Consider the following 26,126-nt stretch of genomic DNA (forward strand, 5'->3'; position numbering starts at 1 on the left):
TCATCACACCCCTGAGTCAGTTTGAGTTGGTCAGCTCTAAAATCCTTTTGCTGTACCAAACTATATTTGTGCCAACTGGAAAATGTATGTAGTTATAAATGTTGTTTAACGTAATTAATTTAAATGCTTTATTAAAATGAAAAGAAAAATAAATTTCACATTACAACGATTGTCTACAATAGCCAGTACCAAAGAACATAGCCCCAATATTACCAGTGGTTTTGATGCTCTTTGAATAAGCAGAGCCACTACAGAATTAAGCATTTGTAAAGGATGGATGAATAAAAGTAATATAGAAAAAGCTACATACTGTAAACAATTTTACCCAATTGTCAATTACATGTTGAATGTTGAACATTTTCAAGATTTAGTCTTAAACTACTTCCCAAATAGTTTGGTCACCAACATTCTTCAAATTTTCTTACATTCTTTAAAAACTTGCAATTACATGAGGGTAAATAAATGATTTTTATTTCGGGGTAAAATATTTCTTGAAATATAAACTTAAACACCCAAAGTTATCTATACAAGCAAGTTTAAATCGGATTGGTATGCAGTTCAAGCTAAACTAAAAGTGGTTTACCATATCATTTGAGGAATATCAATACAGTGCTGCCACAAGATACTTCAAACGTATGACTTTGGCTTTCACCATGTTTACATGTTAAGTATCTTTTCTGTGATTAGAAGGTGGTGGAAGCTGAAAGGTTTGGAAAGCAACACACACACACACACACACATACTCAAGTATGGTTAGGCAGGAGGGGCTGAGGGAGTCATTCAATTGTGTGTCTCCTCCCCTGCGTTTAACACACAAAGGCTTGAATAGGTCCAGATCTGTTGCTTTTGTTCCCCTGAGGGTCAGTGCTGTGATGGGCCACAGATGGGTTGCTCTGTGTCCTGCAGTCTCCAGTGACCGTAACTCCTCCAGCATGACACTCAACAGCTGGAGGACCATCAGCCCACATTATCACCCCTGATCACGCTCTGATCATCTAATCACCTGTCATTAACAAACACATTACATAACTCTCACACCACAGTCATTATACGTATGCTTTAAGCATGTGTCGTACATGACAGTAGCCATAATTTACCCACACACACGTATACTGTGTATTTCCAAGCATGGCAGGTCATGCTTAAAGGGATAGTTCACCCAAAAATGAAGATTTGTTTACCAATATTCTTCAGAATATCTTTTGTTTTCTGCAGAAGAAAGAAAGTCATACAGGTTTCATTTTATCATTTCATTGTTGGTTGAACTAACACTAAAAAAAAAACGTTTCAATAGCTGGTCTAATACTATTGGCATAGCGTTAAACTGCTAACTAAGCATGTGTATTGTTTGATTGAAATAAGGGGAGTGTGTGTTCATGTTTGTATATCCCGGTGGGGACCTAAACCTGAATACACACCAACACATGGGGACTCGTGTCACCGTGGGGACCAAAATTGAGGTCCCCAGGTGCAAAAAAGCTTATAAATTTTACAGAACAATATTTTTTACAAATCTAAAAATGCAAAAAGTGTTCTATGATCTTTAGGTTTAGGGATAGGGGATAGAATATACAGTTTGTACAGTATAAAAACATTACGCCTATGGACTGTCCCCACGGGGATAGTCAACCAAAGCCTGTGTGTGTGTGTGTGTGTGTGCGTGTGTGTGTGTGTGTGCGTGTGTGTGTGTGTGTGTGCGTGTGTGTGTGTGTGTGTGTGTGTGTCAGTGCAACGTTATATTCCAAGAGTTATTCATATATTTAGGACATACAGTACATTTAGATATTTAGAGTTACAGCCAGATTTTGATTTACAGATATTTCAATGTTATGGAATTGTTTCAATGCACATGTATTCATTTAGTAGATGCTTAAAAAATGACTTGCAAATGAGAGAGCATTTAACTGAGAGTTTTATTATTATTATTATTTTAATACTTCTCTAGGGGGATGATTCTCACCAAATGTGGTCAACATTTGGCCAACACTTTATAGTGGCTAATTTGCAAACCGTTATTTGATTTATCAATCTGGAATAAAGTCTAGAGTCTCATATCTTGTGTTGTTGGTCATTGTGCATTGTCAGATTTGGGTTAAATTGGTTGTGACGAGGGAGGCGTGACGAGAGCCGTGGGAGGAGGAAGCGAGGCCGGGACGCAATTGATTATGAGTGTCAGCTGGGTGTCATTACGGCCTCGTATCTCTCACGGAGGAGATCAGAAGCATAAAAGGACGACTGCCGGCAACACGAACAAAATACAAAAGTAACAAGCCGGCAGCCCCTCGCGGACAACTGCCGGCAACACAAACATAAACAAAACTTAACTAACGTCCGGGCCCGGTCCTCTCTCGCCGTATACTCCTGCCGTTCATCCTTTTATGCTTCCGATCTCCTCCGTGAGAGATACGAGTCCGGAATGACGCCCAGCTGACACTCATTATCAATCACGTCCCGGCCTCGCTTCCTCCTCCCACGGCTCTCGTCACACCTCCCTCGTCACATGGGTGTTGTATGTTTGATTGTGCTCTAATTATTGTTAGCACAGCAGACTTTGAAACAGTCATGTAACAACCGTACATTCCATGTGCTCACCGTGCATTGTTTTCCCAGGAACACAATGTAGCACCATAGTGCTTTTGCCCACCATCTCTGCTTGCAGCTATATTTTCTTTCTGTTTGTTTGTTTCTTTATATCTTTATCTTGGGACACAGTTTTTGCTTGTAAAAGTGTGAATCAGATGCGTGTGTTTGTGTTGAACAGTGTGTGAATCCCTCTGCAATGAAGCTCTTACTTCTGAAAACAAACATGTTTATTAAAGCAGCATCTGTTGACTCACCCCATCACGCTCTCGCTCTCTCTCTCTTGCTTTTTTTACTGTGTGTTTTTTTCTTTTACGTTTATGCCTGTATGATTTTTGTTCCTAACTTGACTGATAACATTTTGTGTTTTACCATCTTCATGTGTTTGTAAGTTAGACAAAAAAGCAGATAGACACACAGACAACCTTCACATTTCCAATATTACCAGCATCAAAGCAAAACAATCTATAACATACCAGACAATAAATATTCATGCGCTTCAATGCGAAATACAACCGTTGTTATAAATTTCACCGGCATTGTGATGACAAAGGTTCATACTGAATGTGAGATTGATATGACAGGAGCATAATAGGGGATGAAAACTGCCAAATCTTTATGAAGATTTTCTGTTACTTTAATGTAACAGAAGTCATTTATTTGCAGATCACGATGGCGAATGTTGTCATTGACGTTATTAAAATTCTTGCTCGAAATATTACCACATTATACCTAAACGTCTTAAAGGCCTAAATGTGGTTTCTCATATGCACACTGTACTGTATAAACAGGTCCATGGTTCAGTAGGAGAGCCGTGGTGGCTGTGGGTGGAAGACCCCATTAATGATCACATCTACCACTCGGAATACTTCCTCCTGCAAAAGAAACAGGTAAGGACATCCAGCCGTCATCACAATATATCAACAGTTATATATATATTACAGTTATTGTATCAAAAATAAAGCTCAATTGTAGGATGCAATAATTATTTTTTAATAAGGATCATTTTGTTCTATGTTGAGGTCATGTGTTTTTTTCTTTGTGGTGGTGGTGTGGTCAGGTGGTGAGTGGAGAGCCCCAGCAGGTGGTCTTCACAATACCCATCTTTGAGCCCATGCCGTCTCAGTATTACATCAGGGCCGTGTCTGATCGCTGGCTGGGCTCTGAAGCCGTCTGTATCATCAACTTCCAGCATCTGATACTGCCCGAGAGACACCCGCCACACACAGGTGCATCACCCACACACACCTTACCTGTGCCGTATAGATACTCTGTTCATCACTGGAGAAACTCTTCAGTGTTGTTCTGAAATGAATCGATTGGTGCTTGGGAGTCCAGTTCAGACGTTAATGGTTTATTCAGACACAACGTCATTTCAGCATGTACAGAAGTTGGCCGGTAATTTTATTGCCAGTCAGATTGGAAATGTCAGTTTTTTTCAACCATCCGGTGGAAAGGTCTGGTCTGAACAATCCATATGCACAATACTGTTTTCTGACAAACATCAGGGGCTGTCCGACTGAAAACTTGTGCAAACATGCTGTGAGAGTGCTGGAGGTTGTGGGTGTTTACATTGTTATGCTGTCGGCTAAGGGTGGCCGCGTACTGGGCTGATAAGCCCATCAATAGGTGTGCTAAGGTCTGTCCTTAAAAAAGTCTTTTTTATTACGTTGATAAACACCTGTAATTACATGACCACCTCACCGCACTGACAGCTCATAAAAGATAAAAAATGAAGTCCAAGTCAGTCTTTATAATAGCAGCAGACGGTCCAATTGTATTTCAGGATGTCGAGGGACATAACTTCATTAGGGGTAAGCTGTGTCACATCAAGAGCTAAGCTTATAATCACTATACCCTGAGCCAATGACACATTTTATGCCAAGTCAAAGAATATCCAAGTAAATATTTGCTATATATTGTACTTGCTTTTACACATTGGGAATTCACCAGCATGTGCTTTAGATAAATTTGCGGTTCAGATGAGGAACAATATGCAGGAATTTCTATCACAATGCATTTCTTTTTTTGTATGTTTTTATTATAATCAGTAGTAGTAGTAGTAGTTCACTGACCAATAGTTACTGATCGAAGAAGGGTTTGCTTTGGTCTTTTTCATTTGTTTGGTTCTAGAGCTCTTGGACCTTCAGCCATTGCCTGTGACCGCTTTGGGAAACAGGGAGTATGAGAGTTTGTACCAGTTCACCCATTATAATCCCATTCAGACCCAGATCTTCCACACTCTCTATCACACCGACACCAACGTCCTGCTGGGTGCCCCCACCGGCTCCGGCAAAACCATCGCCGCAGAGATGGCCATGTTCAGGGTCTTCAACCAGTACCCCACCGCCAAGGTGAAACTCGCTGTCCGTATACGTTCAGTTCTTATGACATTTTGTAACCGAGCTCTGTGTTTGTGTGTGGGTGTGTGTTTGTGGGGGTATATGCAGGTGGTCTACATTGCTCCTCTCAAAGCTCTGGTCAGAGAAAGGATTCAAGACTGGAAGATCAGAATAGAGCAGAAACTTGGGAAGAAGTGAGAGAGTTTCTAGATTGCTCTAGCGAATATTTGAAATCATTTTCTCACGACCGTACTCTCTTTCTCCAGGGTGGTTGAGTTAACAGGTGACGTCACTCCCGACATGAGGGCCATAGCACAGGCTGACCTGATCGTCACCACTCCAGAGAAATGGGATGGAGTCAGTCGCAGCTGGCAGAACCGCAGCTACGTGCAGAAAGTGGCTATTCTCATTATAGACGAGATCCATCTTCTGGGTAATGGGGTGCTCACACACACACGTGTAAATGAATCTACAGTATGGATTCGTGTCCTGGAATTTGTGTATTGAAATAGCAATGGTAACGCCTGCACTGCTAAAATAATTTAAAAAAACCTGTATGAGAAAGGTCTTGGTTTAAGATCATCGTTCATCTTTGAAAGAACTGAAGGCTTTACTTCTAGTAAACGTCCCAATACGTACATTTGCAGAACTGTGTGTGAGAGCATTTGAGGGCTACACGTTTTAGCCTTTTGTCCAAACTCTACAGCATGGCTTTCCACAGGCAAAAAGCAAAGTCAGGGTCTATGTGCAGATCAGTGTAGCTTAAAATATCGAATCCATGAACGATGAGCAAGACATGAAACAACCACAAACCCGACAAAGGACAATGAAAACACAGGGCCGTATCTATATAAACAAGATAAACACCTGGATGCAGTTAAGGAAACAAAACTACAAAAGAATATGGACAGGACTACAACACCCTTACACCCCCACTTTTACTACAAATAAAACAAACAAAAAACATGCTAACATAATCCTACACCACGATTTTCCTACAAGAAGCATACCTCAACGACTATTTTTGTAGTAAATCTGTAGTTACACAAATATGTTATGGTTCATTTTTGTAAGGACATGGATGTATATTGTACCCGATGTAAAACACAATATTATATAACAAAAAGAATACGCAGGTACACTTAGTTTGAACAGACTTTGACGTGACTTCACAGGTGAGGACAGGGGGCCGGTTCTAGAGGTTATTGTGTCCAGGACTAACTTCATCTCATCCCACACCTCCAAGTCAGTGCGGGTTGTGGGACTGTCCACTGCGCTGGCCAATGCACGGGATTTAGCCGACTGGCTGAACATCGGACAGGTGAGATAGCTAATAGCTCATCTTTATCATATCATTCTCACTGATCACTGTCGGTATCTCTGACATGCGATGAAACACTCGCCAAATCGCTTTTTGTAAGCCATCCGTAAACAGATATTTATAGGCAAACGAATGTCTTCAGGACCAGTGCTACTTCCTCTTCTCGGATTTGAGGTGATTTACGTATGATTTACAGCAATTCAAATCAAGCAGGAAATCTTGCCTCCCAAATGCTGTGTCGAGTTAATGGGGTTGGGTGTAATTGATGGCTCTTGTTTCGAGGGAAACATGCTCTGCTTGCCTCCGTGATGATTTGAGATGTTTTGTAAGATCTTCGCAAGGCGCGACACGAGAATAACGGTATTGTCTGTAACATGGTACCATCATTTTAAAACCGTTTCCATAACGGCCAACCGTTCAATCTGTCGGTTGTTTAGCTTATACGTGCGCACATAAGAGCGAGTGTGGGTCTATAAATAACCCCCATTCCTCTCCCGGCGTGCAGGAGCACATTGGCGAGTTATCCGGAGCGTGGCCGCACCGGTGCGGGCAGGAGTGGTTATGTAAACGTTGTTTTACTATTGCTGAAATGTCACCCTGCTTGACAGACGGGGAAGGAAGGGCCGGGGGTCTCCATAAATCTGACGTGTGCTGTTTGGACTGAGGCGCGCCTCTAGCTGGCCAATCCATTATCCGGCCCTTTAAATATGTGCACACACGCACCCGGGCCCAGGCCACTTGTGTGAGAGCGCGGCTGTGGGACAGAGGACAATGACGGCCCGTAATTACCCCCAGATGGGCCACTCTATCAGGCACACAGCCAGCTGGGCACTCCATCTATCTCTTTATTACCGTCTCTCTCCGTGGCTTCTCACTTTCTGGCCCCGTTTTTCCCCTGTCCTTATTCATCTCTGTCTCTCTGTCCGTCTCTCTTTCAGGTAGGACTGTTTAATTTCCGGCCCTCTGTTCGTCCCGTCCCGTTGGAGGTGCATATCCACGGCTTCCCGGGGCAACATTACTGTCCCCGTATGGCCACTATGAACAAGCCTGTGTTTCAGGGTATGAAACTGTCTGTTTTCACATTTGGTTTGATTGTTTTTTGTGGCCCTGATTCAGTTTACTCAGATAGCATGAAAACCTACATGAATGTACCTACTTTGTTATTCCCTCTATTCAAATAAATGCCCCATGTTTTTACTGTCCTTCAGCCATCCGCACGCACTCTCCCGTCAAACCTGTCCTGATATTTGTGTCGTCACGCCGGCAAACGCGGCTCACAGCTCTGGACCTCATTGCGTTCCTCGCCACAGAAGACGACCCCAAGCAGTGGCTGCACCAGGATGAGAGAGAGGTCAGACATCACCGTCTCAATGTCAAATTACTCCAGACTAAACATAAATGAATATCGAAAGAATGTTTTAGAAACCTTGGAAGGGTTTTTTAGAGGGATTTCTCACCCAAAAATGAAAATTCTGTCATCATTTACTCACTCTCAGATTGTTCCAAACCTGTATACATTTCTTTGTTTGATGAACACAAAGGAAGATATTTGGAGAAATGTCAGTAACCAGACAGATCTCATCCCCCATTTACTGCCATAGTAGGGGAAATAAATGCTATGAGGGTGATCTGAGGATCTGAGGGTGAGCAAATGATGACAGAATTTTCATTTTTGAGTGAACTGTCCCTTTAAGTAAAAAAACAAGGCCACTCACACTGAGCGTACAACTTAGCCATAAAGCTGTAAAATAAAACAATGCAACCCAACCGACCTCAAAAAGATAATGATATCAATGCGATAATGGTCAATTGAACTGACAAAAAAATCATCTGTCCAACCTTAGATATTATTATTTATTTGTATTTTAAAATTGGCATGTCGAAAATCCTTATACGTCATTGACCCATATACGTACAAATCCTGTTTAGTGAAAGCTTTTTTTTGTTTAATAATAGCAAAATTAAAGTAGAATTCATTGCACCGAACGACGAGGATGGGATATGAGATTGTGAGTGGCTGTAGTGTTTTACTTTTGTTTAGGAATGCAAACGGTCTTCATAGAGTCACAAAAAGATGTTTCGCCATAAATAAATTGTATGTAAAATCGTTTGTGATTTTCCTCTACTCAAAGCGTTCTTCTTTTCCTACTGTTGGTACATGTTCTCCTGTCGTGTATTCCCTTTCTCTTTCTCGCCGTGTACCATCTGAAGAAGCTCAGTATGTGTGTACCAGTGATTACAGTACGGCTCAGCTCAGCTTCTAGTGGAAAAGCCTGTGTCATCTCCCATTAAACTCCTCTTTCCATCGCATGCCTTCGGATCATTTCAAGATGTGAACAAACATCTTTTTTTCCTCTTGCCATCGCAGATGTCTGCTAATATTTTCAAAGCTCGAAATTACAGAGCTATTCGGCAAAAATGCTGCTTTCTCATCCCAATTACAAAGTAATCACATAAAAACTTGCAGGCTTGCTGAGGTGATAATTTCTTTAATAGCAGACGTATGTAACACACTCGCAGAAACATGGCAAGGAGATGGGAAACACATCTTCCGTGTGTTTGCGTGAACAAACACATTCATGACAACAAACTGTAGTGTGTGTGTTCAAGCACTTTGAACTGCATTTTATGTCTGAAAGGGATTGTAGAGTTTATCTTGTATTATTGTACAGTATACTGTACATAAATTACAGTATAAATTTCTCTGACTTTGTATAAATGTGAATTTGTGTATAAGATACATTTTGGAGACGGATTGACTTTATGAGGTGCTGTAAATTTTCATCCACGCACAGATCTTGTGCTAAGGCAAACAGCCTCATAAAGCATCTAAATGCGTGTCCTATCTGACAAATGCCCAACTCGCCCCATTTAAGACCCAAAAAGGAAATTACACTTGTAACCTGTTTGATTTTTTTGTGTACGTAAAGGAGAGATATGCAGATACATGATATAATTGAACTCTTTTAAATAGAATTCTGTGTCAGACTTCAAATGTATATGGCCTTAACTACGATATATAATAATTACATACATGCGAGACTGTTACATGTTGTTCTGGAATTCCCACATTTACTGCTAACAGGTTTGAGGTATGGAATTACAATGCGGCAACATGTATGCATATAATAAATGATTAAAATGTTATTTACTTGGGACCAGGAAGACTGTAAATCCATAATTAAAAATGTATTTATATGAAATTGTTAAAACATTGTTCGGCTTTTATATTTCACACAAACGATACAATAGCAAGACGTGTTTGAAACAACATGGGTTTGTGTTAATGTATGTTTTCAGGCCTACAGAAGGCAGTACACACGCACACACACATGATCTTCATGTGCTAATGGCTCCAGCATGTCAGCTGTGTGTTTCAGTGATATACGGGACGTCCCGCTGCTTCACTGTGCTGAGGCGTGTAACAGCCCGAGTCCCTGCTGTTTCAATGACAGCCGGCTGCCGTTTGCTGTCCATCTAACAGCGCTCCCAAAACTCCCTCCATTTCTGTCCACCAAACATTTCCATCCAGTTTCATTTTCTCCTTGTTTTGTCTTTCCTTTCTGATGCGAAATGCAGAGTGCCCATGTGTATGTCCGTGTGTTTTGTCAGATGACAGATATAATTGCCACCATAAGAGATTCCAACCTGAAGCTCACGCTGGCGTTTGGGATCGGGATGCATCATGCGGGACTTCACGAAAGAGACCGCAAGACTGTGGAAGAGCTGTTTGTCAACTGTAAGATCCAGGTCAGACTGCTGTTGGTCATTCTCTATTGCTGTCGGTTTGTTCCTGTAGCTCGATTGGTAGAACACTGCGCTAGCAACGTGAAGGTCGTGGGTTCAATCCCAGTGAACACACATATGGGTAAAAGACACGTATGGATAAAAGCGACTGTCAAATGCATAAATGTAAATGTCTGACAATCCTATGGAAAAAACAAACAAACTGTCATTGATTCTTGTGTAAGCTGTAATAAATAGTGACATGTTTTTTGTATGAAACAAAACACGGTTTCTCATGTCGGCGTGTGGCTTTTTTCTTTCAAAGGTGTTAATTGCCACGAGCACACTAGCGTGGGGCGTCAACTTCCCCGCCCACCTGGTGATCGTGAAGGGCACAGAGTATTATGATGGAAAGACACGGCGCTACGTGGATTACCCCATCACAGGTACAGTAACATCTGTTTTGTGTGTGTGTGCATATGTGTGCCGAGGGTCCGGTGTCATTCAGCTCCGTCACGTCTGCTCCAGATGTTCTTCAGATGATGGGTCGAGCAGGACGGCCACAGTTCGATGACCAGGGCAAAGCCGTTATCTTTGTGCACGACATCAAGAAGGACTTCTATAAGAAGTTTCTGTACGAGCCCTTCCCTGTGGAGTCTAGGTGTGTGCAAAGCGAAAAAACATGTTCGCAGAGAAGCCATGTTGATTGACGTGAGCCTCAGCATAGTCTTGTTTCTCCTCAGTCTTCTGAGCGTGCTCTCCGACCACCTGAATGCAGAAATTGCAGCAGGCACCGTCACCTCCAAGCAGGATGCCATGGATTACATCACTTGGACGTACTTTTTCCGCAGGCTGGTCATGAACCCCAGGTACTGCACTGACAACACGCTTCCCATGATTCCCTGAGGTGTACGTCTTCATTTAGCCTTTCCCCTCCCACATATAACAAACATATCGAACATGACACATACTGTATGTAGTTTTCGGGATAAAGTTAATTGTCAACTTAAGTTCGACTAAGTCCTTCATGTTTACTTTTCCACAGGCTCTTAAGATAAACAAATAGAAAATAATGCATGCCTTAAATAAACAAACATACCGTGAATTCATTGAACAACGTGACTGTTACTTGCTTTTTTAATTGGCCAAGAGGGAAATTCAAGCTGTTCTGTGAAACCGCAGCGAAAGACAGCAAAACATTTTCCTCCGCTTACATAGGGCTCATTACTCAGCGTGTTTCCACGGCAACGGCATCGTCGGACACCGTGGCTGCGGTCCAGGCCGACAGTTTACACCTCCATCACAAAACAAGGTCTGAAAGATCACACACACAGCGGCCTCTCAGGGTCGAGCGGGCCAGCGCAGACATCTGTGATGATTCCAGAACATTCCAGTGACATTTGCACGCCTGTCAGTCCACATTCAACATAAAGACCCGTGTGTGCCCTCGGCCCACAGCCCACACTGCTTCCCCCAACACTCCTCCCGTAATATAACAGCCATATTCTACACTTTGTAACAGTTTCTTGTTTTTCCCTGAAGTCCACTTAAAATGTTTCTTGTTTCTTCTACCCAAATGGCGCGTTTTGTGATTTTCAAGCCTTTCTCTCTCACTTTCATGAAGCTTTTGTTAGTACTTTCAGACTTCTACATGTGAATGATCTGACCTTAGTTACCCTCTTCATATCAGCGTACTTCATTAGCAAAGTTTTTGGAATGTAAACGTGTGCGGTTAGAAAGCTCCGCTCTGTGATGCGAACAAGCCACATTTTTCAAGGAAAACGAATGATGTTTTTATTGAAATAGTGTTGCAGTATGATCAGGTTTTATTTTTGAGGTGCTCTTACTGTATAACACGTTCTAGCTCCCTGCGGTATATTTATATTTTGTCCATTTAAAGTGTGTAAAGTATATTTTATATTCAGCCAGTCAATTTTACAATCAAGGGCTCTTTTTGAGCCAAAGAATATGAGAGGTTGTGCTACACTGTGAATAGTCACAGCTAAAAGCTCAGTTGGAATACACGGTAGCATCACGTTAGTAGGCCAAAGGTTTAATTCCCAGGGAGCATAAAATGTATTTATCTTAAATGAACACGCTTTGTAGGTTGGATTACGGAGTCTGTCAAATACATAAGTGTAGACATTGGCTATTACCACAAAAACATCAGATTCCCATGCTACATTTTGTGTATATTTCATATCACGTAACATCTCATAAAGATATTTACTGTAACACATCTGCTTCTTTCCATTGTGGTTGTATGCTAATATGACTTCTAGTTTCCCTGGGGATGTGTGTGTGTGTTTGACCGAGCGTGTGCCTGTGGGATTGAAGTTATTTGTCCTGCTAAAAACGGAAAGGCGTTTTGTCCATCTCCATCTATCTCTGTCCGGTGTCGCCTTAATCCTTTGTTATGTGGCTCAGTCACCTTGTCATGAGCCGTGATTCACTCGGCTCGAGCGCAGACAGAAGCCCCAGAGGTGTGATGAGGGGCTCACGCCGGCATGATGCTGATGGTAACGGCTGTGATTTAAGCAGCCGTCGAGGTGTTTACTACGGTCATAACCACAGAGAGACACATTACTGCTGCTAAAGCTGCAAGACTAACTGGACACAACAGTAATGAAATGATGTGTGCACTTTTTTGCACATACGAGCTGCATTCTAAACCCTGAGCCGCCTTGCTGATTAATGCCTACATAGATTTTTTTTTTTAGATTTAGATTTAATTTATTGTCATTGCACATTGCACAGGTACAAGGCAACGAAATGTGACCTCTGCATTTAACCCATCCAGAGAGTAGTGAACACACGTACCCCCGGAGCAGTGGGCAGCTATCACTGCAGCGCCCGGGGAGCAAGTAGGGATAAGGTGCCTTGCTCAAGGGCACCTCAGTTGTTACCCGCCGGCCCTGGGAATCGAACCGGCAACCTTCTGGTCATGAGTCCGACTCTCTAACCATTAGGCCACAACTGCCCCATAGGGAGCAGTTGTACATAGGGAGCTAAAGCACCTGTACATGCAAATTATTTTAAGGAGATTGATCTATATTTTTAATGGGACTTTGGTGAAAAAAATATTACATTTGCAGAGCTCCTTAACCAGGAATGCTGCCTAAGTCAAATGTTGTAGAGTCTGTTTTTATCCATCTGTGTGCAGCACCTGATGCTCATCATATCCGTAAGAAGAACCCCAACATTATTCAATTCACTTTTATATATATAGCGCTTTTCACAATTTTCATTGTTGCCAAGCAGCTTTACATACATCATAATATAAAAAAATTATAAAAATAATACTAGGGTAAAAATTTAAGAGAATATATGGTATTAAGATACATGGAAGTTTTTCTCTATGTCAGTACACTGATGTCAGTGGATTGTCAGAAACTGTAAATTATTAAATCGAAGTATATTTAATTTAGGTATATTAAAGCAATAAGCCCCAAGAAGCAGTGGGTTACAGTGCATTTTATAGCAGCTAAGGGTGTTGTGGCACGACGCGAAGCGGAGCTTATTGCTTTTATAAAACGGATATTCCATATGAGTAGCAAGGTTTCATAAAATAAAGTAAACAAAATAATATTTAGGCTATGTAATGCGGTCAGCCTTTATAAATCTGGGTATTTTATAACGGCTTAGAACTCGGCTCAGCCAATCAGAATCAAGCACCAGAACTGACCGCATAATATTATTTTAAATATTGTTATCAGGACTGGGAGCCTAAAATTACAATATACCAGAACAATTTGCAATAATACAAAAAGTGCGGAAAGAATATATTTGTTAACGTGCATGTGTGTTGTTAAACGTAAGTTTAGCAAGGAACCAAACCTCCACTATAGATGTGTATCTATAAGAGTGGAGAAAAAAAAACTTGGGAGAGGCCAGACTCAACCGGGATAGCCAGTTCTCCTCCGCATCCAGTGTGGACAAAATGTAAAAGTATAATGGGTTCTAATGCGTTTCTAATGTCTTTTGCCTTGCCGTGTCGTGTCATGTCGCGTCACGTCCGGTGTAGACATAGTGTTACACACACTTTATCTAGCTGTTAACTGATGTTAATGTGCAGTGTGTACCAGCTCCCTGACACGGTGAGCTAAATTATAGTCGAGAGTTTTACGCCTGAATCTGTCTTAATGTCTCAGTGCATTTTGGTTTTGCACGACCTAATCATGTTCACTTCAGATGTTATGATAAAAATAAAAGAGCGGTGTTATAAAGAGAATAGCACACACACACACTACTGTTAGCCGTCACTCAGCGGTAATGAAGAACATGTTGTGTGTGGATCTCATGTGGTTGCTCTTAGAGCTCTGCTAAACATGGAAGTGATTTTTGCTCTTCTGAAAATCCCAACGAAACCTGGGAATGATTTTACAGCACATCAGTGGCTTTCTGGAGGTGTGGAGGGGCAAATAAACTCCTTTTCTTTTAATTTATTATTTTTTACATTTGAATGAACGTTTAACAGATACTGCAAATGTACTGTATGTAAACTTATAAACCCAGCTGTATTTATTACTTAAAGTTTTTAATGTTGTTTATATGATTATGTGGTGTTTTAATGTGCTTTAAGACAAACCATGTGCAGATGTATAATTTTAAACCATTGCTGAGTATTTTCTTTATAAAACTGCAGTTTACCAAAGACAGTTTAAAAATGCGGTTTGATCACTAAACTGCAGTTTCACTTTCAGTTTTAGCAGTCTGAACTAAGGAGTGTGATTGAGTGAAGGCGGGGTTAATTTGCATATTCGTGTATCTGGGTATACTTAATGAAGCTGAGGTGTTGAGTTACATTCAAGCTATTTAAAAGGATACTTCACCCAAAAATGAAAATTCTGTCATCATTTACTCACATTCGAATTGTTCCAAATCTGTATGAATGTATTTGTTCTGATGAACACAGAGAAAGATATTTGGAAGAATGCTTATAACCAGACAGATGTTGCCCCCCATTGCCCCCCAATACTTAATCTTTTTTTTTTGTTCTGTTGAGAATCAAACAGTTCTGGGGCACTTTTGACTACCATTGTATTTTTTTCCTACTATGGAAGTCAATGCGGGGCAAAATCTGTCTGGTTATAAGCATTCTTCCAAATATCTTTCTCTGTGTTCATCAGAACAAAGACATTTATACAGATTTGGAAAAACTAGAATGATGACAGAACTTTCATTTTTGAGTGAAGTATCCCTTAAAGACAGGAAAAATAATTTTCACAAGAAAAAAAACTTCTGGTGAAAGATTAGTTTTAAGGGATGAAATTATCGACCACAGGCGGAATTTAAAATGATGTCAGTACATCAAAAAGTCATCCTCTTTTGCTGTTGGGATGACTACTTTTTTTGTTGTTGCTTTTTTTAATTCGCCAAAAGAAACATCCGTGTATTGTTTTTTAACAGTATGTCTCTGTTATTTACGGTTACACTTTATTTTAAGGTACACAAATTCATCATTAACCACTTGCTTATTAAAATGCGTATTGGTTGTATATTAGTATGTATAAAGCACATACTAATGCCTTATTCTACATCCCTTAGTCCTACCCAATACATAAACGTAAACACTAGCCTATAAGCAGTAATTAGGAGTTTATTGAGACAAAAGTGTAGTTAGTTCATAGTTAATAGTGAGAATCGGTCCCTATTCTAAAGTGTGACCTTATTTACTAAAACAATGCAAATTTATCATATTCATAATGTATTTATCTTCTTTTCTATTTATAAGAAGATATTTATCTTATTAATATTATCTAATATGTATGATGTCAAGTAATTAATGTTGTTTTAGGTATAATTAAACCACTACTTTAATTATTATTATTATTGTTATTATTATTAAATTATTATTATTTTTAATTAAACACCAGAAAAAAGAAAAAGTATTCAATAAAAGTTAGGTAACACTTGTTTTACAGCAATCCTATTGTATTTATTAATCTCAATTTACTAACACAATTTTATTGTTGTTACTTTTTCAAAAGTTGTTTCTGGTAACATTTGTTAATTTGTCCATTGTTTGTTTGTGTTTGCTAATACAAAAAAATAATGGTTAGCACTTTACATTAAGGTTGTATTTGTTACCGTAAGTAAATGCAATAGCTAACATTATCTAACATTAAGCAATATTCTTTTTCAGCATTTATTAATATTTGTTAGTATTAGTTAGTATGGATTAAATTCTTCATGTTTGTTGATTGTGCATCAAGTCATGTTAACAGGTAAAACTAAAAAAAGTTACAGCTGATTTCAAAATGTAAAGGCTGAAATTAATATGAATTTAGATTACAAAATACACTAACAAATACAACCTTATTGTAAAATGTTATCTTATTGTTAATGTTACCAAATGAGAAATTACTGTAAAGTGTTAGCAGATTTCTTACTGTTTCATGTGAAAAACCGATCAAATCAAGCAAATCCCCAGATTGTATTGGACCTTGCAGTCTTTCTGTGTCATTGTTTACCACCTTTAACCCACATTTTTCTCTGCTTGTTCTCAGCTACTATGATTTGGATGACCTCAGTCATGAAACCATTAACAAATACCTTTCAAACCTGGTGGAGAGAAGTCTGAGAGACCTGGAATGTTCCTTCTGCATGGAAATACAGGAGGTATCATTATTTTAGCTCTTAACATTTGTACATGCTGACATCTTATTCACTTTCCTCCTGCTGTATTATACTTACTCTACCTACTTGAATTGTATTTCTAGTCTAATTGTCGTATTTAGGCGGTGTTTTGAAGAAGCTCAACTCAACTTTTATTTATGTAGTGCTTTTTATCATTTTCATTGTTACAAAGCAGCTGTACATGAGAACATGTTAACTATAAGCAATACATTAAATGTATAAAATAGAAAAGGTTTTAAGAGCAAAGTGAATAGATACACTCATTCACACAAGACACACAAAATATACAGTGCACACACACTGACATGACGCAGGCGGCCTCATTTAGGCAAGAAGCTAAATGCACAACAATGCAATACATACTGTAATTCTCGCACTTCATTTGATAGTTTTCAAGACTTTTATTTTAAAATGAAAAAGTAGCAATAATAAAGAATGACTGAGTTTGCCCAGTCTTTTGGTTGTGTAAATGAACTCGAGTTCTGCTATGAGATATCTGTGTATTTTGACCTCAGATGTGTTTATAAGTAATTGTCTTGTTTCGTTCAGGACGAGTGCACCATTGAGTCACTGACGTACGGCCGCATTTCATCCTACTATTACCTGAAACACCAGACCATGCGCACGTTTAAAGAGAGACTGAAGCCAGATCTGCCCATCCAAGAGCTGCTGGGCATCCTGTCGGTGAGCAAACATTCACTTGAAAGCATCCACTTTCACCCCTCATCCTCTGCTCATTGACATGTTCAGCAACAGTGCACTTTAAACCCCAATGCATCATCGGCCGACATCCTGACACAGTTAATGATTATTCCATGAGTCCCGTTCAGCTTGATACAGCTGAGCACTCTTTCCCAAAACACACACACACACATAGTGCAGGGCTAACGGCTGGTGTGAAAATTAGCAGCTCTTTACTTTCGGCTCATTAAAGGGCCGCCCCGCTCTCACTGATCACTGCCATAATTGAGACATAAAGGCTTTTCACACTTCACTGACATCCCCTCCACATGACATCTGTCTCACACCAGAGCACCCTGTTAAATGCAGGAAAAACCGGGACAGAATATTGATCTAGCATCTTTTTATATGGGTTGTTGACAAATGGTGTGACAGCAAAAATTTAGAAAAAACTAACAATGAAGATAATTTTCTGTAATGCTGTTTTACATCATAAAGATTTAATATAGAATAGAAGAATTGAATTGAATGAGCTTTATTGGCCAAGTATGTTTCCACATACGAGGAATTTGTTATAGTGACAGAAGCTCCACAGTGCAACAGAAAGACAGCAACAGGACAGAACACAGATGATAAAAAAAAAAAAATAATATACAATAATATAGAATATCATACTTAATGTCTAATAAAATAGGTGTCCCATTATGGAAACAAATAAAATTTAATCAAAAATTTTAGATATGATATAATTAGATTTGTTAGATGAACTGTTATCTTACATTCAATTTGCATAGTTTTAAGTACCCCTTACCCCCATATATTCCCATGTCAGTGTTTATCCGTTTCAACAAGTAGTCTGTTGAATTTCTATTTATTTAATTTTCCCAAATGTTTCAAAATATTAAAAATGTCTTGGTAATATATAACAAAAATGTGTGTATATTTGCCTCTAAAATATTGTAAGGTCCCTTTTTTTTCAGAAAAAAAATTGCATGTAAACATTGCTAAAATTAAAATGAGGTCCCGGGCAAATCACATTTACCGATTTTAATGAGGTCCCTATAATAATTCACTTGCTTAATAAGTCAAAATATGGAAGGTTTGAAGGATTGCATTTCGACTAAAGGTGTATACGTGTCTGTCTGTGTGTGTGTGAAATAAGAAAGGAGTGCATGTTAATGTGGTAATCATGCTCAGGCCAGCAGGGATACATGACTGATCCTCTCATTTATGTGTTTCCTGCTCGATTACCCTCCTCTGACACTCTCATTACACCTGCGTCTAATTCGCACCCTGACTGCTTAACAAAAGCATGACATGATGCGGGCGGGACCTCCCGGTGTCAACCTAACCAGTCAGTCAATAGCAACAAATGACCCCTCCCCGTGACTCCCCCTTCAGCGGTCCCTTATTCCCCCTTATTGTTCTCTAATTACCGTGGTACGGCTCATAAAGAGACACCAAGTTAAGTCTGCGCTTCATAGCTACAATAGCACCGTTTTGGGTTAGAGACAGAACTTTTTTGAGTTAATTCATTATTTTGTTTTTCTGCTCCAGCAGGTCCACTGAATTCTGTCTGTAGCACTCAGTTTTCAATCGGTACGTCACCCAGCGACGGCATAAGGTGACAAACTTTTAGTTAACATAAGTAAATGCATTAGCTAACAATGAACAGTTCAGTTTTTCAGCATTTATTAATCCTTGTCAATGTTAGTTTATGTCAATACAGTTATTCATGTTAACAACGTTTGATTTTAATATTGTATTAGTAAATGCTGAAAGTAACATGAATTAATATTAATAAATGCTGTAGAAGTATTGTTCATTGTTAGTTTATTTTAGCTAATGCATTAACTTATTGTTAACAAATAGCACAGTATTGTTAAGCGTTACCAAAAGCATTTACTGTTAAAGTAACATGAGAAGAGTGAAACGGGGGAGTGAAAATAGTGTCAGACAATGTGAAAATTCAGACATGTAGAGTCAAAGATACATCAATGAAAAGGTTATAATGACACTTTTTCATAATGTATGAATTATTCACAACAAGACCAGAATTGTGTGTTAAATAAGGTAATGTTGTCACCTTTCATTTGATCTTGATTGCATTGACACAACTTTTTATTACCCCGCCTAAGAAAAGAAAGTCAAATGAGAGTCTTCTAGTGAAGATATAGTGAAAGTTACCTATTTGTCAGGTATGGTGACCCATACCCGAAATGTGACCTCTGCATTTAACCCATCCAGAGAGTAGTGAACACACGCACAGCAAGTGGTAAACACACGTACACCCAGAGCAGTGGGCAGCTATTACTGCAGCGCCCGGGGAGCAAGTAGGGGTAAGGTGCCTTGCTCAAGGGCACCTCAGTCGTTACCCGCCGGCCCTGAGAATCGAACTGGCAACCTTGTGGTCACGAGTCCGACTCTCTAACCATTAGACCACGACTGCCTTATTAGTCTTATCGTAACACGTTGTTAGATTTAAAGGACAAGTGATGTATACGCAAGGTGAAATGGCAACCAATATCTTGGTCATCACCAGTGCCAGAAAGTGAGTGAATTACAATTCAAAACGTGAGGATTTCCATCTTTTATCCACGAAATGGCCTCCAAACGTTATCACATTTCATATATTAAAGACCCCCTGTGGTGAAGATCAAGTTTTTTATGTTGTTTATACGTTTATGTAGTGTTATTTATGTGCTTTAAGACAAACTATGTGCCAATTTATTAGTTTTAAACAATTGCTGAGTATTTTCTTCATAGAACTGTGGTTTACCAAAGTGCGGTTTGAAACTGCTCCGGGTTAATGACGTCATAAACCTGTAACCAATCACATCATCTCATTTGACCCCTCTGGATCAGCAGTTTAAGACATAAATATGCAAAAGTGGCGCATAGATTCAGGTTAAAATTATCACTGCACTGCTGTGTCAGCTCTCAGTTTCACTTTCAGTTTTAGCAGTGCGATTGAGTGGAGGTGGGGTTAATTTACATATTCGTGTATCTGCGTATACTTATTGAAGATGGGGGGTAGCGTTACATTAAAGCTATTTTAAGACAGGAAAAATAATTAGATAAAAGGAAAAAACGTTAAATATGTTGATGGTCAAAGATTTGTTTTTCGACCACAGGGGGACTAGTAGATTGGGGTTTTCTGCATTTTTGGTTTGAATATGTGTCCAACTAGACTCTCCCCTAGTGATTCGGCCATTTCCACCACTGGTTATCACACATAAAAGCGAATGACTACTGTGAGGTATGGTGTACGATGTTCAGTATTCACTTTCCGTGTGTGTTCACAGGATGCGGAGGAGTACGCCGAACTCCCTGTTCGTCACAACGAGGACCAACTGAACAGCGAGTTGGCCCGGCAGCTCCCTTTGCAGGTCAACCCTCACTCATACGACAGCGCCCACACCAAAACCCACCTGCTCCTGCAGGCCCACTTCAGTCGAGCACAGCTGCCATGTAGCGACTACGGATCGGACACCAAAACCGTGCTGGACAACGTTATCCGCATCTGCCAGGTGTGTGTTTTTGTTTGTCTGTGTGTGTGGCTGTAGTTTCAAATCATTTGACAAGTATTTCAATATCTTATATTGACTTTCAAAACAGTGGCATGCCAAAGAATACATTTAAGATTTATTTTTAACTCTGTTGGGAGAGACATTCTTCACCTCAAAGATGGTCAATCGGAAATCATTATTCACTTACAATTCTGTTTTTTTATATAAAACAATCTCATGTGTAAAAAATAAATATATGGGTAGTTGACAAATACATCGTACATGTGTCTTATGGTGTGACATCAAAATGTAGAAAGCAAACTGTTAATATAACATTGTTTTATATTAATAATATTTATCATATAAAATAGAATAGGAGAGATTAGATTTATCTTCATTGTTAGTTTTTTCTCATTTTTTGTAGGATAAATTTGCGTATTACTCTGTCAACTACCCATCTGCTTATATTTCTAGGGCTCCACAAGAAGTTAAAATGCCATTCAAAGTTCCCATTGTGGGTATTTTTGTGATACTGTACACTTTTTAAGACAAACCTGGCATAAGCTCTGAACTCAAGTGAGATATGTGTCGTCAATGTGATTTCAACACTAATTACCCCAAATCTTGATGTTCTCAGTAAAGTACTACACAGAGATGCCCCAGCCCGAGAACCATTGAGAGATGAATCATAGACATCCAGTCACTGTTTAATAATAATAGGCCAGTATGAGCAGGTTGATTAATCAGTATTCAGTATCTGCACTGGCCGATAATTCTGCCCTCTCGACCAATTAACAAAACTGTAATATTAAAATGACACTATTTTCAGCCTTTTTGGGTTTTTTCTTGGTTTTACATTTTATTCTAAGTTTTGTATGTATACACATATATACACTTAGTTCCGATAAAGGCCATGTTACTCTCTAGTTAAAAACAATTATATGAAAAACTGTTGATTGGGAATGAATAGCAAAAGAAGATTCACTTTGATGGAGGCTTTGCTATGCTGTGCTGATTCACTATTCAGAGCAGAATGGTAGATATGATTCATGGATAGACTGACGTGTGGCCAAAGAAACCCTGTGCCGTTTGAGCTGGCCATGCAACATGATGTTGATAATTCATGCCTGATGGCACACCTTTGAATCTGTTTGCAGTTGGCTATGCCTTAGACGGCACTCTTGATTTTGTTTGGCTGGGAATGGGACAGATTGTCCACGCCGGCGGTCCAGCTCTGGCTTATGTGCCAATGGCCTATGTGTGCAGATCTGTAAGCCATTGTCCGCTGGTGCTGGTTATTCTCGCCAGTCGCCAGTAGAAGAGTGTGTGTGCGCCTGCAAGTGATTGGCCATGCTTGTACATGTGGTTACTTTTTTGGATTCCCGCTGTGGCAGTCTTGCTGGCAGACGCATATATTTATAACAGTCAGTCTCTTAAACAGCTGAGCTCATCCTGTGATGTCAGAGATTGAACCCTTCCCATGATGCTGGTTACGTTTTAGTATTTATGTGCTTTCACTTGAATCAGAACATTTCATGAATTAGAGATTGTCGCGCTGTGTTAATGCATGACAGTGAATTATGACTAGCACATTTTTTTCTGCGTTCTTAAGAATTGATTTAGGCATTTTTGTGTCACGTTGTTATTAATAGCAGTTTGTTATTCCTTCAAAGCTATGATGTTTTACTATTTAAATGAACAATGTTCAGACACACCAGACAACTTTTATCATGTTTAGGCTATAATGCTTTATTGCTTAGTCAAAGCCCAAAGTCTGATTTATAAAATATTGTACACAACTCATACACTATGTATTTATTGTGTTTATTTATACACTAAATGATGTTTACTTGAAATTGTAAAAATGCAGAAAGCTTTCTGTGATGGTTAGGTTAAGGGGTAGGGATAGAGTCTGTGAAAACCCAGCTTACGTCAGTTTTATTTATCTGCTATTTTTCTACATAAAATCATCCCACATAACATAAAGAACAATTGGTGTAAATATGATCTTATATTGACTAAGGCCATATCTAATATACATACTGAAATGAATGGTTAAAATCAAACATTGATGCTCGTTGTCGTTCGGACACTTCAGCCTGGTTTTCACGGACTGGGTCACATATACAGTTTGTACAGTATAAAGATCATGATGTCTTTGGAAAGTGTCCATAATGATAAAAAACATGAAAATCCAACATGTTCGTGTGTGTTTCAGAAGGGCTTGTCAGTCATGTGTTGCTGTCCTCGATTTACTCAAGCAGCTACTGTGAAATGTTAATCACAACTTTAATTTGTACTGCATTAGCATTTTGATGAAGCCGCTGGGCTTTCCGGTGCACTTCAGGTGCTTTTTCCTCATAGTTACAGAGGAAATGACTTTCTCATTAATGACGTTTGTTAGCGCAGCTGAGCTCAGCAAACCTTAAGCTTAACACGAGGAAGGCAGAAGGACAGCTCACCATATAAATAGAGTTTTGAGTTTAAAGGAGTAGTTCACTTTAAAATAAGCCCCCATTGACTTTCCATATTAGAAATAAAAATTACTGTGGAAAGTCAATGGGGGCTTATTTTAAAGTGAACTACTCCTTTAACACAAAATGCCAGTATTCTTTACATGTTATAATGCATTTGCTAAATGATGAATGATAAGTGTATTGTTTAGTTACATTTTTTTCTACAGACCCTCTCTGCTTTCAAGATGCATTGACTGAAGACTAAATGCAAATATTGTCTTGTATTTAATAAGTGTTGTGAATGCAGTCATGTTGTTTTTTCTGCAGGCTATGTTGGATGTAGTTGCTAATGAAGGCTGGCTGGCATCTGTACTGAGCATCTGCAACCTCGTACAGATGATCGTTCAGGCCAGATGGCTGCAAGATTCCTCTTTGCTCACACTTCCCCACATCGAGAAACAGGATCTCTATGTCTTCAGGTAGCAAAAGCTTTAAAGACGTTACCTGCTTCTGCACACCTTACATTCATCAGGAAAAATAAGCCGCTCTCACATTTAAATCTGCCTTTACACTATTATTCCCTCACAGTGATGTTCTGCTAACCTTATGTAGATTAAAGCTTGGACAAAAGAGATGGATAGAATAACATACATCACTATAATTATTATACAATATAATGATATTACAGGTAGGCCTATACACACAGTTGCCGTATTATTATCAAATGAGAGATTACATAAAATGTACTTTCAAATATATGTCCCATGTACAAGGTCCAAAAAGGTGACTGTGAATATTGAAACTTATTCTGTGACCAGTTGCAGGATCTATGATATACACCTTCCCTAACACATGTGTATTTCAAACCTGCAGTCTTGATGTTAAATTGAAGAAAAATGAATAGATAGACCACATTGCAAGATGTAAACACTGCTCCAGCGGCACTTCCGGTTTGTTTTTTTATTGATTTATTTTAAATCTTACATATCTAATTAAATCTTAAAGATATTCGTGTGACACACTGAAGGGGCTTATTTCACGATAACAGCCGGCTACTTGTACATTATCCCGCTTATTACACGGCTACTTGCCACATAAGAAAAAAACTGGACATGAAATGTGAATTTGAAATATTTTATAAGCTCATTTTTACCGAAGGCAGACCTTCTGCGATGAAAAGTCGTTTACTTTTGGTTTTAAGGTAAGAAACGGCTTTCAAATGTCACGAACAGGCGACTTGGTTTCATCATTTGTAAATATAATATCATATGTTATTAAAAGACATATTTATATTTAATTTGTCAAAAAAACTGTCAAAATGATTTGCTGCATCCTGTTTACTGTGTGTTGTCAGTTTTAAGAGGTTGTTGGAATAATGAACCTGCAAATGTTGCGACTGGCCAATCAGAATCAAGCATTCCAACGAGCCGTGTAATAAAGCGTTACAAAGTCCACCAACAGCATCCTGGAGTTTTGTGTTGCACGCCTGATTTTGGATTATCCCATAGGCTGGATGGGTCTCTGAAAATACGTGAGAATGAAAATGATCGTATGTTCTGGTCATTATAGTTGCATCACACACATAAGGAGAATCTTCTTCTCTGAAACACTACGAGATGATTATTTCACACGGTGGAGTTCTTAAAAGTTCTCTTATTCACCAGTTCTGTTTTTGGATATGCATACACTCTTGTGTTTTCTGATAGCATGAGTCTGGTCCTCTACTCACATGTTGTCAGAGAGAGGCGCGAGTGTTCACTTCCTGTCAGCGGCGTTAAAGCAATGATTGTGCAGTGTAACATGGTTTAGCATCTAATCCCGCTATTATCTCTTATCTAACTCTACAAACACCATCAGCATCACTTATCAGCAGGGACACCCACCCACCTCTCAGACCGCTTCTCACACATGCGCACGCTAATAACATTGCCGTTGGATTTTCTTCAGGCCATAACCCACAGCGAGTGTAATTTGGTTGAAACACAATAAAAATGGTAAGAGAGGGATCATGCCAGCGGGATCCTTCATGCTGTGACAGCAGGAAAAGGGTTCAGAGCTCAGTCAACCTTTACGGGATTGAAAGTCTTGTGACTGTCTTTCCCTTACCTTTGCTAATAGGAGGTGGAGCTCCAAAGGTACAAGAGGCGGACATGGATATGGAGGCCCAGTCGAGACGCTTCCTGAGCTAATGGCCGCCTGCGATGGAAAAGAGGACAACTTCACAATGATGGTGAGGGAGGTGCTTCAGCCCAATCAGATCGCTCAGGTACGTCATCCAGCACTTACACTTATAGCTTTAAACAAATGCACAATTTTAGCTTTTGTTTTAAATGCAAGAGTGGACATCGCAGTCATGTGGATATGAGATACACCCAACATAAACATTCAAATAAAATTCAACCCCCCCACCAACACACATTCACAAGTGTGATTTGCAGAAGGCGGCTGACAGTCACGGTGGTCTCAGGTACCACCGAGATCCCCAATTACCTCCCAAATGAGAGGGTTTAGAGCTCCAATCTAAGTGCTAATTGCAGCGGTAATGCGCGCGTCCGAGCCCGGCGATGAGCCCAGCGGCCGTTCGCCATCAGTATTCCAGCTCGCCCCCCTTCCTCTCGGTTCTGCTAATTAAATAAGCACATGCGCCGCCGTGTCCTCGCCTCATTCACTAAGGAAGTGTAATCCTTGCATAAATAGCTGTGGCAGGGTGATCTGCACTGATTTTTTTTCTTCTCCCTTGTCTTTAATACTGAAAAAACCACAGCGAGCAAACAACCTCCGGGCTCTTTTCTTAATGCTTTGTTATATTCCTACGCTTTCATCTTTTAAAGTTGTTTAATTTAGGCGACTCTACAATTACAGTCTTTATACT

The 26,126-nt window shown here is 39.6% G+C and overlaps 1 protein-coding gene across 2 annotated transcripts in view; it reads left to right on the forward strand.

The window, feature by feature from the left end:
• ascc3 (activating signal cointegrator 1 complex subunit 3) overlaps positions 1 to 26,126 on the forward strand; it is a 285,207-nt gene that overhangs the window by 257,751 nt on the left and 1,330 nt on the right. For both annotated transcript variants that reach the window (XM_057340397.1, XM_057340398.1), the window contains 17 exons: positions 3,372 to 3,470; positions 3,641 to 3,809; positions 4,714 to 4,934; positions 5,031 to 5,116; positions 5,189 to 5,355; positions 6,098 to 6,243; positions 7,182 to 7,302; positions 7,452 to 7,594; positions 9,856 to 9,993; positions 10,295 to 10,415; positions 10,498 to 10,630; positions 10,713 to 10,838; positions 16,479 to 16,590; positions 17,158 to 17,292; positions 20,595 to 20,819; positions 23,582 to 23,733; positions 25,373 to 25,520. In XM_057340397.1, the coding sequence (XP_057196380.1) occupies positions 3,372 to 3,470; positions 3,641 to 3,809; positions 4,714 to 4,934; positions 5,031 to 5,116; positions 5,189 to 5,355; positions 6,098 to 6,243; positions 7,182 to 7,302; positions 7,452 to 7,594; positions 9,856 to 9,993; positions 10,295 to 10,415; positions 10,498 to 10,630; positions 10,713 to 10,838; positions 16,479 to 16,590; positions 17,158 to 17,292; positions 20,595 to 20,819; positions 23,582 to 23,733; positions 25,373 to 25,520 (2,442 nt within the window). The remainder of the gene's footprint in view (positions 1 to 3,371; positions 3,471 to 3,640; positions 3,810 to 4,713; positions 4,935 to 5,030; positions 5,117 to 5,188; positions 5,356 to 6,097; positions 6,244 to 7,181; positions 7,303 to 7,451; positions 7,595 to 9,855; positions 9,994 to 10,294; positions 10,416 to 10,497; positions 10,631 to 10,712; positions 10,839 to 16,478; positions 16,591 to 17,157; positions 17,293 to 20,594; positions 20,820 to 23,581; positions 23,734 to 25,372; positions 25,521 to 26,126) is intronic.

Source organism: Triplophysa rosa, linkage group LG8, assembly GCF_024868665.1.
Source record: "Triplophysa rosa linkage group LG8, Trosa_1v2, whole genome shotgun sequence".
In the NCBI taxonomy this organism is placed as follows: domain Eukaryota; kingdom Metazoa; phylum Chordata; class Actinopteri; order Cypriniformes; family Nemacheilidae; genus Triplophysa; species Triplophysa rosa.